Genomic DNA, 14376 nt, shown 5'->3' with positions numbered 1-14376 from the left:
AGCAGCCTCCTGTCATGCCCCACCCACCCCCATGTGGGCAGATTGTGTGTGTGTGAGCCATAACGTCTAGATTTAGATGACTTCACACTTAGGATCGCTCACTTCCTCTTCCTCTTCGCTGTGCACCACACCCGGGAACTTCTAGAGCTGCACCTCTGAGGGAAACATTCCTAGTGCTTAGTTTCTGCTTGTAAACTTAAGAGGAACGCGTGGTACTGTTTCTGAGCTGAAAGATGTGTTCACCACGAATGGAGCTGTTTGTGTGCTGGTAGATGAGGTTTCAGTGGTCTGCATTAAGAACTTAGGGAAGATAGGGGGAGTGCCTTTACGGCCCCCTGACTTCTTTCTCATTGTGTTGAAAATCATTGTATCATGCTCCTGGCAGTGTTCAGTTCTCTTCTGTGGTGCATTGTTACCTGAGTGCCATTACCAGGTAATGTGGAATGAGCAGGAAAATGAGAGGAGAGTTGATGCAAAGTACATTTAGGTAACACACATGAGGTAGGGTGTTTTGTTCTTCTGTTTTAATCAGTATTTGGCTGGTAACAGATTGTGTACCAGTGCATTTATCTAATAAAATAATTGGATATACCGTCAAATTGTTACTGGAGCTGGGCCAAGCACCTTCTAAGAGGCTGTTGCAAACTGGCCACTAGGTGGCAGTGCCTGTGTAGATGGGGAGAAAGTCACCACCATTATTTGACAGTATTGTTAGCAGCTCAGGAATGGTGAAATAGAGGTGCCAGCCTCAAATTTTTAATTCTCTTGAATTAGTAACCAAAAATTTGCTGGAAGAGTAATTGTGTAGTGTTTTTGTGTCTTGAATGTTTCCTACAGCTGTCTGTTTTTAACTCTCAAAATGTCCTCTAACTCTCCACTACTAGATAAATTTCTGTGTTTGAAGTCATGTAGCCAGATCAGCAGCTCCCTTTAAGGATTTAATGTATCAGTCCTTTACACTTAGAAATATGGACCCTGTCCCCTAATCTCTTCTCCATACTGAATGTGGCAAATAGAATTATGAAGTGCTCAATAAGACATACATAGACAGTAAAATCCTGGCAGAGTTTTTATCTTGAAAGGACCCCATATGTAACAACAGTAAAACAGGACACTCAGAGTGCTTGCTTTCTTTTTCTGAGATAGGTAGAATCTTAGTGTTAAGCATTTTTATTCCTTGATTTACTTATTCATAACGTAATAATAGTCTTGTGTTTAAATTTACACCTTGCCCTGTTTGGTATATTATTTTAACTTGGGAAAGATAATTTGAAACAGGATTTGAAGTTAATTGAAATAATGGAAGTTGAATTTATACTCAACATTCTTACAAAAAGTCTTGTTTTTAACAAGTATGATTAAACTTTGTTTTTAAAAATGTGTTTTTTTTCTGCAATTCTTTATGTGAACCATGTGAGTATCTTTATTACATGTTTTATATTAACCGTTTTTCCTACACATGTAAATGCACTGTTGAAGTTACTGCCCACTTGTCTGTGAGGTAGTGACAGGCATGACACAGTTAAAGGAACCTACTATGCCCTCCTGCTCACGTGGCTTCTTTGCCTACCAGGCATTGCAGCTCCCGGGGACACTAAGGAAGGATTTGTATGTACACATGTGCATGTATGGAGTTCCCGGGGACACTAAGGAAGGATTTGTATGTACACATGTGCATGTATGGAGAATACCAGCATATCTTAGGGGCAGTCCAAGTTTATTTCTAGTCTTTTTTAGAGTTCCAAACAGGGTAGTTCATAGGAGTTTGGTGGGGTCTTTGTTTTTTTTTTTTTTTTTTTTTTTTTAATTTTGTCTGTGTGTATGCGCATGTGCACACGGGTGCATTTCTGATTGTGTATGCACATGGAAATGCACACATGCATTGAAAAGGAAAGAAAAGTCTGCAAAAATTTTTGGAGTTGTTTTTTAAGTGCAGTCCAAGCTGGCCAGAAACTTAAGATCCTCCCGCCTTAGTTTCTTAAGTGCAATGCAAAGCTCAGTCTCCCTCTCCCTCTCCCTCTCCCTCTCCTTCTCCCTCTCCCTCTCTCTGTGGGAATGGGGTGGCTGAGATCTTAAGCTGAACTCGATCCTTCTTCCTCTCCCGCCCCAGGACTGGGAGAAGGTGTGTACCGCCCCTCCTTGCTTCAGCCTGTTTTGGTCCCTGTGACTTCTGTTAGGCATTCAGCGCAGTGTAGCCACAGATGTGATTTATTTAGGTGGTTACTGTTTATTTCGTGAGACATTTTGTATTTTATATACAAGAGAATGTGTGTGTCTTAAGCTTTATAATGAAAGACCCAGAAGATCTATTATGGAATTGCACAGATGCCTTTATTACTCTAAGCAAAGGAGTTGGTTTTCCTTTAGACAGCACTTCACTCACTCACACATACAGTAGTTGAGTGGATTAGATTTACAATGAATAGCTGGAAAGTTAAGTAATCTCCATCATCAGTCAGGTCCTCATGGGCAGAACTTCCAAACTGCCTAGTAGACCCTAGGTAGTAACCATCATGTGTTTGTTGGTATCTTTCACTGTTTAAGATTTAGAACTTAACCATGTGATACATATCTGAAAATTACTTTAAGTTCACATATTTCTTGTGTAAATCTTAAAGTGTGGCTTGCTGACTAGATAAAAGTAGTTTTGTCCATCTACAGATGGACAAAAGAGTTAGAAAATGACACCACCTTTACAGAAAAGAAAGAAACACACCCTGTTTTCTCCTTATTTGCAGATATCCACACAGTATAGTCTTACAGTTTTTCACAAGTGGGATACAGTGAGGTGAAGCAGTAGAGGCAGGGTTGGGTATATCTCAGATTCTGAGCACAAAGCTAAGCCCCTTTATTCCATGCAAAGAGCTCTCATGCATACAGTGTAGTGTGTGATACAATTAGAATCAGGAGCTTTTTGAATATTTTGCTTTTTGGGCAAGTGAATTCATCCAGCATATGCTGAGGAATGACTTTTTTTTTTTTCTTCCCATTGCCTATGCTTTGTTTTCATGTTAATGACTCCTCAGAAAATACCAAGCATTATATTATAATGTCCCACTGGTAAACCGAACACTTGCCTTTCTGGGTATTTATAGGTTTAATTAAAAAACTGAGCATGTGTGTATTTTTAAAGCTCAGATATTTAAACTTGCAGAAATTGTGCCTACAAGCAATTGAAAGTATATGCAGGCGTTGATAAATTGTAAAAAATGAACACATTTTATTTAAAGCTGTTTCCATAGCATTGTAACCCTTTTATAAATTAGCCATTATGTATCTAGTAAGATTGGGGTATTCATTTATGAATATATGCCTCTATATGCAAATAGATATGTTAGAATCCTAACAGGTACCCCAGATAAATTGTACAGGGCCAAGCACAACAAATAACTTCAAAGATAGTTAAAGCAAATGCCTAGAAATTTTAGTGTTGAATGGTAGATACGTAACTTAAAACTTGCTAATGTGAATATGAAATATGAGAAAAATAAGTAAATGAGTTCTGTTTGTTCTCCCAAGCAAGACTATAAGAGCGAGGATATCCTGCTTCCTCTGCAGCTCACACAGTTTCTGTCCTGTGAGTTTTGCTCTTTGGAAACAAAAATATCTATGTCCAGCCTTCTTTAAGTTATGGATGTCTGAAGAGAACGGATGCCCTTATCCCGATATTCTCTCCATTGCAGAAGCATGAGGTGCACAGAGCAGTGCAAGGACAGGGACCAGTCCAAGATAAGAAAATAGAATGGATTTTTCTGGGTTGTGAATTTTCACGTGTTCAGAATTCAGGGTGCACAGTGGTAGCAACAGCAGAAACCTCAGAGAATCCAGGGACACTAGAGGTTGAGCAGCAAGCTGCTAAGTGATTGAAAGAGTGTCTAGTAAGGTCGTTCTGCACTGCCTACCCACCATGATTTTACCCATGCAGATTCTGGGGCTCATGCATTGCCTTATGATCTATAGTCCTTTTTGCTGTAGGGCTTGTTGCGCAGTATGTTATCAATCTCATTTACCACATGTGATGTCATCTTAGGGAGGACCTGAGGGGGAGGAAGGAGCACAGAGGATGGTGTTAGTGGTGAGCATTTGTCTTGAGTAGTCAACATTAAACGGTTATTTATACCTGCTATATGTTTGCAAGCCATAGTTGGAATGAAGCCCCCACCCCTATTCTCCACACTGGACAGAGCTTCAAGTCAGGGATTGTGTTTGCTGACTAAAGAAATGAAAACATAAGTGAAGACTCATAGCAATATAGAGTAGCCCTATACTCTGGGAATTCAATGTAAGTCGTCATGTTAGTTTTAATTTTTCTAGCAGGTAAGCCAACTGTCTAAAATGGTATAGTTAATACATTTTTATTCCATTGTATCCAGCTAACACATTTTTACTTAATATCTGTATCATTTTAATGTGAAAGTAGTATAGAAAATTAAGGTACTTTGGGGGGTATTACTAAGTCCTTCAAATCCTGTGAACACTATACAAACACACACACATATACTCACATGCACATACAAACATATTTGGACAGGCCATCGCCATCATTCATGTACTCAAATAGCCTTATGTGGCTAGAAGCTGTGGCAGTGGATAGCACTGATCTAGAGACTGGGAACAGTTTCCAGCTGCTGCTTAGAACTGGTGAAGGATGTTTGCAGCTTAATAGGCCTCCCAGATAGATGGAGCGGCATGGCCTTGAAGAGTGCAATGGAGTGATACTGAGGAAAGACCAGTGGAGATGGTAGGAATAAGGGAAAAGGAGCCGGAATGTAGGGGTGCCTGACTGCCACTTTATAGAGCTAGGACTTCTTTCTGTGGCTTGTGGGGGAACCTCTTAAGCCAGTGCTGCAGCCCTCTAATACAGTTCCCTGTGTTGTGACCCTAACCATAAAATTATTTTCTGTTGCTTCTCATAACTATAATTTGCTACTGTTAGGGATTATATTATTGATTATTTGATAGGAGACCCCTGTGAAAGGGTTGTTCAACTTCCTGAGGGGTGGAGGCCCACAGATTGAGAACCACTGCTCTCAGGATACCTGGGGAGAGTGCAAGGATGAGTTAGAGGAGGGTGTTAAAACATCACAGTCTAAGGGACAGTACAGGACTCAACGGGGCCAGAGACAGTGGAATGCAAGGGGGAAGTCGGGAGTCATTGTGGAGCAGGATGTGTTGTGTGCATGTGGGGCTTCCTGTGCAGCTGACTGGCGTGCAGCAGGCAGCTGCTCCTTCAGGGCCAGCATTGATTGTCAGAGGTGAACCAAGGGTACACGATGTACCATGAGACAAGGGACAAAGACCAGCTTTCTGCCTGGAGTAGTATGACCCCGTGTAGGGGCTGGTCAGTTGCAATTAGGATGACCAGCAGTCCTGCTGGCCGAGGTGACCTGGTCTTTACTGCAGGGCTGCCCTCAGCAGCCTGGGGCTGGGGCAGTAGTGCAGCTCCTGGTCTTTACTGCAGGGCTGGCCTCAGCAGCCTGGGGCTGGGGCAGTAGTGCAGCTCCTCCCCAGGGAAACCTGTGGTTCTGGTTATAGGTTTTTCTACCTGAAGCTAACGAGGAGTTTTGTTTCCTGCTAGCTAACTCTGGAGTCTCAGGTTTTAAATAGCTAATGTTACTTGGGGACTTAACAAGGAGACTGGAGATGAGAAACTGGATTTAGTGGAAGAAAAATCCAGTGGGCTAGCTATGTGAGACAAAAAAAAAAAAAAAAAAAAAAATCATTATGTCAAAATACTTATCAGCTAGAAACAGTGAAAGCATAAAAGTACTTGAATAAAACATGAAAATGTGTGTAGTGTTAAAAGTCCAGTGTTTTCTGAAGGAGCCATGCTTTTAGAATCTTATATGAAACCACTCTTTAAAAACCCTGCAGATACTTTATAACATTTTAAGCTATGATGCAGATTTAATGAGATTAAACCGGTTGTACAGCTTTTAAGCTATTGTGTAGATTTAGTGAGATTGTACAGTTGTACAACCTTATTGTTACACTGCCTGGAAGACGTGGAGGTTTAAGGGGAGCTTGTCTAGTGTTGCTGGCACTGGGGGTCAAGGAGGGGCCTCCAGGACTGCGTTCTTTGGGGATGATGGAGACTTTTGCAGGTTGGGTGGTTGGTGACTTTGGAGACAGAGCATCCACTACTATTGGAGTATACGTAGGGGTTGGGTCTGAAGTGTTCCTGACGGCTGGAGATTAGAATCCCAGCGAGGGGTTGTGTGTGTGTGTGTGTGTGTGTGTGTGTGTGTGTGTGTGTGTGTGTGTACACCCCTGTGCCATAGGCATACTTCACTGTGCAGTGTAGCTGCTACTTTTCCAGTCCTGTCGACCTTTCTTTTTCCTATGGTGGCCAGCACTCCACATTTCCTGTGCATTTGCAGCCAATCCCATCAGTCTTTCCCAGATATCTAGTCTATCTTTCACCACATCCAGGGCTTCGGTTACATCATGTCTAGACTCTTACGTGCTGGTGCTTGGGGTGAAGGAGAAGGAAATTTGGTAAGCCCTTGTGTTAGCAATGAGGCTGCCTGGGTATCGTCCCTTTCCTTTGCCCTTTGAGAATGAAGTCCCATTCAGCCAGAACCTTGCTAGGGAGTCAAGTATCCTTTCCCTCATTGCCTGATAGGCTCCTGAAGCTCTGACAGCTCAGCTCCAGGGCTGCTTCTTCATGCCTGGCCCTGCCCGTGACTTCCCTTGGGATAGAGGATGATAGTGTTAGCATGATAGGAATTCTGAATTTCCCTTCCTGCCAAAATTTGTATCTGCCTTCCCAAATCTGCAGACCCACCCACTCCACTTCCGTTGCCTCGGTGATGACCACAGCCCTGCCTTCTGCTTTCCTTGGCAGCCTCAGGAATCTCTGAACATCCACATAGACTCACGTCTTCCCTCTTTAAATCCTGGAAAGGATTCCGTCCCTATGAGCCATGTTCCCTCCCAGCCTAGGTCCCTTACATTGCTGTATTTGGTCCTGGAATATACTCCTGGGTTTCTCTTATGCTGTGGGAAGGCACGTAAATTGGTTCAAAGACTCAGAATGAACATCCTATAAGGAGCAGGGGCATTTGCAAAGATACTATATCAAGTAGGCCTACCTGTTTCTCTGTTGCTTCTTGGTACAACATTCTGTTTGCTTAGTGCCCTTATATAATCTGAAATTTCGTACATTTTTATCAGTCTCCTGGTATGTATGTAAGCTTGTTGAAGACTGGACAGTATCTTGTGTCCTGTGGTGTTTCAGTACCTCATATATTATGAGTCTCTCTCAGAGACCGGCTATAAAGTGTAGAATTCTTAATGTACTCTTTCTTAGCCCTCCAGCAGTTCAAGGACAGGATCTTAGTCTTACCCATCACAGTAAGCCAACTGTCTGGCTTGGTGCCAGATGCAGTAAGTACCCCATCCATGAGCGGAATTGAAATCACTGAGTTGAATTTCAGTTCTGGGTACACACCGTGCCTCTACCCCATCGTCTTTGTGTAAGGTTCTCTTTTCTCAGTGCATAACTGAAAATGGAAGATGCTGTGGCTCATTGGAGGGGGCCGTTCCCTGTGAAGGGTCAGACCCACAGAATCTAGGAGAAACTATGGCTGGGCGGGGTTTGGAAACAGGTGGAGAGAATCACCCCACTGCCCCATCCTGAGAAAGGTGGCAGCTAGGCAACCTGTACCATTTTAGTCTCCAGTGCATTCTGGTCTGTTTGTAAAGGGTTTTAAATGCCCCTGTCTCCATCCTCGTCTCTGGTTCTGGGGGAGGTGGCGGGGCTTGTCTTAGGAGTAGATGAAGAGAGGAGAAGCCGTGACAGTCTATTCCCCAGAAAGCAGGAGGGAAACACCTTGGCAGTAGGGTAGGCTCATCCCAGGACTGTCAGCAAAGCGGAGAGGGGCAGGCTCAGGTCTGAGATGTGTTCAGTGGTGAAGAACGGTACCCATCCCATCAGACCACCAACCCCACCCCTTTCCTTAGATGCCCCTGAGCATCTTCTGTCCCTCCTCCTCCTGCTTCTACATAATCCCTAGGTGCTGCTGCAACCTCAGTCCGGCACCTGGCCCTCAGGCCATCCCTTGGTGGATGGAGGCCTCGGTGATGGGCCTCCTGGATTTCCTTCCAGGGGCATGAGATCCTGAAAGTTCCAAATGGGAATTTATTCCCCAGTTACTTCTGGAGTAATAACTAAGGGCCACATAGTAGGAAGTGGGAAGTCAGTGGAGAAGAGAGCCAGAGGTCTCTGACCTTCAGCCTTACTGTCCAGCAGAAGAGACAGACAGTTATCACACATCTTATCCTAAGTAGTGTGATGAGTGGGCATCACAGGATGCTGTTAGATGGTGGAAAAGGAGTCACTTGGCATACTATATTGGAAATAGTTTGTGAAAGGAACAAATGAATAAAGGATGTGTGTATTTTGTCTTATAACTGTTAGGTATCAAGCAGGCACTTAAACATGCTTTTATGGTTAGACGTGGGACGTCAGTTGCCAGGTATGAGATTGGAATGCACTGCCCCACAAAAAATGAACCACTGGAATTTGAGAAACTTCTTTGCTACATAAGCAGAGGACAGCCCTAGATCCACGTATTGTGAAGTGTGCTGTTGCTGCTTATGGCTTTGTGTCCCTGATACCTTGTCCTGGACACTGCCTGGAGACACACTGTAGCATTCCCTGGAATTTGCTGGAAGGGGCTTCAGTACTTGCCTGAATGGCACCAAGGTTTTCAATGAGTTGCTCCGGAGTGGATGATCCCAGGAGCACAGAGCTCACACCCTCGTTTCTCAGGCACCATGCTGGAAAGAGCAGAGCACTGGGTCAGGCTTGCTGATGAGCTTCAGTGCATCAGCTACAGTTAGGTTTGTTGCAGCCAAAATTTATTAACCTGTGTGTGTGTGTGTGTGTGTGTGTGTGTGTGTGTGTATGTATGTGTGTGTGTGTGTGTATGTATGTGTGTGTAGGATAGAGAATACACAGTGTTCTCTGGGATTTAAAACTGGGTCAACACCCCTCTTGTATAGAAGTTTAATACAATCAATCCATGCATTTGAATAGTAGGTTTGTGGCTCTGGCTTTCTTATGTTTTGCCCCAAGTACCAGAGTGTTCATACAGCTAGCTACCCATCGTAGGAATACATTGTTCCTGAAAATACCCAACACTGCTCACCAACTGATAATGTCTGGATTCTTGTGTCTTCCAGGCTCCCTTTTTGTCTTATACATGGTGTCATTTTTCCTCATCTGTCAGCCTTTTGCATTGACGATTTCAATTGCTTTTTTAAAATCTTAACCAACTCTCAGAGCCCTAATCCTTCCTCTGCTTTAGCAAATCCCATCAGAACTGAACCTGTGTTTCTACTTGGGGGTAGTGTTCTGGAGAGAACCATAGAATCTCGTGGTTTGGTGCCTCACGTGACCCCTCTCTTTTGCCATCTTGCCATTGGCCTTAGCCAACTTGATAAACCTCTCTTTGGCCCTTGCTCATCTCTTTTTCCTCAAATGTTATAAGGTATATGGTCTACTCTTTTGGTGCTGTTTGTGGGTTTTTTGTTTTTGTTTTTAGACAGGGTCTCGTGTAGCCCAGGCTGGTCTCCCACTTGCTATGTAGCCAGGGATGACCTTGAACTGACTTTACTGCCTTCTGGGGAGTGTTGGAATCACAGGCGGGGGCAACAATGTTGCCAGGATCTCTACCTTCAAGCCCTGTGTTCACTCTCAGCAGGTGACACTTCTTTGACCATCTAAACCATTAAATCCACCAGGTAGAATGGTCCTCAGTTGTCTACCTGCTTGCTTTTCACAATGACATTGTCCAGTTGCAGAAGAGGATGAATGCTATTCTGGCCTAGGGCCCCAGTGCCCTGGATCCATCTCCCTTTTCTTTGACTAGTTAAACATTTTCCCTCTGTCCCCTGAGTGTCGTTCGTGTCTTCTCCAACTTCTGGAAGTTCTGAGAGGTCAGTGGAGAGTCCTGTATCCCATTCATCATAGTCCAGCCCCTCCCTTACCCTGTTCTGGAAGCCAAGGCCCCCAGGAGCCTCTTGGTTCCAGTGACCGTCCTAGCGTGGATCTGCATGTTTCTGCTGGACCCTCTGCCTCTGAACACCTCTTACTGATAGCCTGGCTCAGCCAGTCTCAGTGCCCAGTGCCAGCGTCTTGGCCTCCTGGGCTCTTTAAGGATTGTCTTTTGCTGATTCCACCTTCCCTTTTAAATTCCCTGTCTAATTGTTTATTCTTCCAGTTTCTCTAATCCACTGGTTCTTATCCTTAGATAAGAGTTATGTGGAGGGCTCGTGAAGCACCCTCTCTATACCTCACAAAAGATTTCTTGCATAGAAGATCTTGGCTTGAGATATGTAGCTTCAAAGTACTTATAGGATAACTTTTATTTTGGTCCAAGCTGCCTGAAAACTTTATTTGTAGCTCAAGGATGACCTTGAACTTCTGATTCACTGCCCCCACCTCCTTAGTCCTGGGTTTAGAGGAATATGCTACCATCCCAGGTTTATGTCCTGTTGAAACTTAAACTCAGGGCTTCAAGAATGTTAGGCAAGCACTCTGCCGACTGAACTGTATTTCCAGCTTGGGAATTAAACTTTAAGGGGGAAGGAAGAAAAGGCTTTATTGAGGTAGAAGTTACATATCAAACATCATTTTATCTGTTTTAAAGTGTACATTAACTACCTTTTTTAAAAAAAAAAAAAAAAAACTTTACCAGCCCTTAGCGATTTTAGCATGTAACCGTTACTGTTTTAAATTCAGTTCTAGTAGACCTTTCCGTCACTCTAGTAAAATCCCTGATGCCTACTGGCGTTAATTGACACCTAGTCCAACCTCAGCCCCAGGCAGTCGCTTGCTACTTGCTTTTGGATCCGAACGTTTCATTGAAATAGAATAAAGGCGTTGCCTTTTGTGTCTGAGTTCTTGCACCTCACATATACGCGCTCTCCAGCTGCATCCGTGTTGAGGCGGTGCATCCTTTCCCTGCTGCATGGTGTTTTGTTGTGTGGACCCTTGAGGGTCACTGCTCTGGTCCATCCCTCTTCTGCTGCCGCTGTCCTCATTCCGCCCTCAGTAGCTCTCCCTAGAATCACTGGTTTTCCTACTTCTTGCTCCGGCTGCCTCTCCCTTCATACAGATCCCTCACTCGTAGCCGCGGCTTCTCTAGGTTTCATAGCATCGCTTTCCTGACTTGAGCTTGGGCCTGACAAGATCACTTTCCCTTAAGATGACCTGCATTTCTTACCCTGGCAACTTTTATTTTTGATTCTGCCTCTCTAGCTTCAAGGTTCCTGCCTGAACTTTTCAGGAGCGCTGGCTTGTTAATCACGATTCCTAAACATCCGTGATTTCTCCTCCGGTGGGAGCCCCTTGCCTGGAATGCACCTTTGGCCTCACTTTCTCTGTGCCTCGTTAACATCTCATCCTTTGTGGTTCCCAGCCGTCCTGCCTTCTCCAGAAAGCCTACCCTGAATCCCAGGCCAGCTTGGGTGCCCTACACATCAATCCCGTAGCCCCATAGCCTTCTCAAAACTATAAACCCTGTACTCACATCTATTAATGTTCTTGACTTGCGCATCGGGCTGTGGGATGTGGCTGTCTTGAATTGGATGCTCAGCAACTCACTCCGTACCTGACACATGGGCCGCACTTACTAAATGTGTGCTGGAGAACCATAGGCGCAGAGGCTTGATTCATCTCCCGCGCCTCTGCCTCCTTTTTCTCAGGGCCCTGCCCTTAGCCGTCCTCTAAGCTGTTCCCAGGCCTTTGAGGCAATCACCGAATCCTTCCAGGTGGTCCTACTCAGCACCCTCTCCCTGCTCTTTCCTTTCCCTTGGCTTTATTGCCTTCTGCTTGGCTCTTAGAATTCCTTTTGGAACCAGTGGAAGTTGAGTGCAAAGCGGTGAACTGATTTCAGCAGCACCCGATTCCTCTGAGGACTGCAGGGCAGAAGAGAGCCCGCTTTGCAGGGCTGGATAGCACCTGCAGCTGATTCTTCATAATCCGTCTATCTAACGGGGCATCTCTGGCAAGCACATCCATGGTGCCTGTTAGCTGCCAGTGAGCTGAGTGCTGGCTCCTGGGCATGTGTGTGACTGGGGAGCACCATGCAGGTCCAAGCAGTCTGTTTCCTGCTGGAAGCCTCCCCTCTCCAAGTCACACTCTGTCCTTGGAGATCAAAAGCAATGAGTCTGGAAATCTTTCCTTTTGGGGTCTGAGAATTCTGTGGATAAAAACTGCTTGTTTGTAAAGAAAGAAGATGACAGGCAAGAAAAACATCTATGGAAGTGGTTCTTAACCTTCCTAATGCTGTGACCCTTTCCTACAGTTCCTCATGTGGTGGTGTCCCCCAAACATAAAATGATTTTTGTTGCTACTTCATAACTGTGATTTTGCTACTGTTAAGAATAATAATGCAAATATATGATATGCAGGATATCCGACATGCAACCCCTGTGAATAGGTCTTTTGACCCCAAAGGAGTCGGACCCACAGGTTGAGAATCGTTGATCTAGGGCATAGGAGGAAAGGGAGGAAAAATCAACACGTATCAATTTAAACCCAAACACTGTACAAAGGGTGCATCATGAATCTAACGTCCAGAGACAGTCTTCATTTTTGAAAGGTTTCCTTTCTAGGAAGGTAATGTTATTGCATTTCTTCCAGAGTTTACTATAATCGTCTTGGTATTTGTGGGGAATTGGTTCCTTCCTCACCATGATGCAGGCACTCAATTCTGTCTTATAAAATGGCGTGACATTTGCATACATTCTCCTGTACTCTCTTGGAGTCATCTCCATACTACTTATAATGCCCAATACAATGTATACGGTTGGTTGACTTGGTGGATACGGAGGGCCACGTGTACTCAATTCATGTTCCCACCTAAAATCTTATTTACAACAGTAGAGTATGTTTTTCTTGTGTATGTTAAGAAAACCTCCAGCCTTGTATGTCTAGTTCTATGTAAATACACTCTCTGGCTTCCGGAGATGGAGACCAAATTCAGGTTGTTAGCCCTGGCACTGAGTGCCTTTACCCAAAGGGCCATCTCTCCCACCTTCATTTCCATTTTTCTAGTACTGTTGTTCACTGTACTTTTTAAATGTCTAACCTCAGCAGAGCGAAGCTGCCAGCACATACTCCGTTACTTATTTGCACAGGCCTTACCCTGGCCTGTGTATCTAATTTGCTGCTCTTTTTTTATTAGGATTTTTCCCCTTGGAATTAACTCCTATTTTGTTCCTTAATTCTTAGTTACCGTGCCAATTCTAGTGAGTCATCCAGTGACATCTGTGAGACAGGGTTCCTCCTAGCATGTACCCCACAGGATGTCCTGAGCCTAAGGAGAAAGGACAATGACAGTGGCGTGTGTGTGTGTAACACAGCCTGGCACTCCCCAGCCCTGGCAAGTGTGAATGCTTTTGTATTCAATTCGGGGGTCACTATGTGTGACATTGAGCCCAGGTTCAGGCTGAAGGTGCTTCATATAAAAATATATGCTGTGTTTTGAAAACAGGCTGAAAAAAAGTATTTTAAAAACTTCAGTAATGTTATATATGCCGAAATGGTAATTTGGGGATAGATCGTGTTAAATAGATTATTAAAATTATTTTCACCTCTTTCTGTTTTACTTTAAAAATACTTTTGGCCAGGCAGTGGTGGCACACACCTTTAATCCCAGCACTTGGGAGGCAGAGGCAGAAGGATCTCTGTGAGTTCCAGGCCAGCCTGGGCTACAGAGTGAGTTCCAGGAAAAGCTCCAAAGTTACACAGAGAAACCCTGTCTTGAAAAACCAGAAAAAAGAAAAAAAAAAAGATATTTTTGAAGTTTTAACTTTGTGTGTGTGCGTGCATGTGTGTGTGTGTGTGTGTGTGTGTGTGTGTGTGTGTGTGTGTGTGTTTGAATGTATGCCATATGTCTGCAGGTGCCTTTGGAGGCCAGAAGCGGGTGTTGGGTCCCCTGGAGATGGAGTCATAGAGGGTTGTGAGTTGCCAGACATGAGTGTTGGGAATTAAACTCTGGTCCTCTGGAAGAGCAGGGAACACTCCTAACCACTGAGCCATCTTTCCAGCTGCTGTTCTCCTTTCATATTTCGGCCACTGGCACATTAGAAACGAAGTAAGTACTTCCCATTATGTTTTAACGGCCAGTGCCAGTGCATGTGGTTTTGGGTGGCCGTGACCTTTCACAGACTCCACAGCATGCAAAGAACAATTTTCATGGCCGTTGAAAAGTCTCCAGGGGAAGCTGTCCTTGCAGTATCAGCTTTCAGTGTGGCAGGAGCCAAGGGCCTCTTTGGAACCCTGTTTCCCAACCTCTTCCCGGCCTTGTCTGAGTGTCAACAGGGGCAGAAGCTTGAGCCAGAAGAGACGGGTGTCATTGC

General features: G+C 44.4%; 1 protein-coding gene across 2 annotated transcripts in view; it reads right to left on the bottom strand.

Annotated features, from left to right (window-relative positions):
- Positions 1-2309: 2309 nt before the first annotated feature.
- Kcnab1 (potassium voltage-gated channel subfamily A regulatory beta subunit 1) overlaps positions 2310-14376 on the bottom strand; it is a 368345-nt gene continuing 356278 nt past the window's right edge. For both annotated transcript variants that reach the window (XM_076574194.1, XM_006972621.4), the window contains exons 13-14: positions 8696-8784; positions 2310-4037 (exon numbers count right to left, since the gene is read on the bottom strand). In XM_076574194.1, the coding sequence (XP_076430309.1) occupies positions 3948-4037; positions 8696-8784 (179 nt within the window). In that variant the 3' untranslated portion in view covers positions 2310-3947. The remainder of the gene's footprint in view (positions 4038-8695; positions 8785-14376) is intronic.

Source organism: Peromyscus maniculatus, chromosome 6 (genome assembly GCF_049852395.1).
Source record: "Peromyscus maniculatus bairdii isolate BWxNUB_F1_BW_parent chromosome 6, HU_Pman_BW_mat_3.1, whole genome shotgun sequence".
Classification (NCBI taxonomy): domain Eukaryota; kingdom Metazoa; phylum Chordata; class Mammalia; order Rodentia; family Cricetidae; genus Peromyscus; species Peromyscus maniculatus.
Note: the sequence above shows the minus strand (reverse complement) of the source record. Positions and strands in the feature narration are given on the sequence as shown.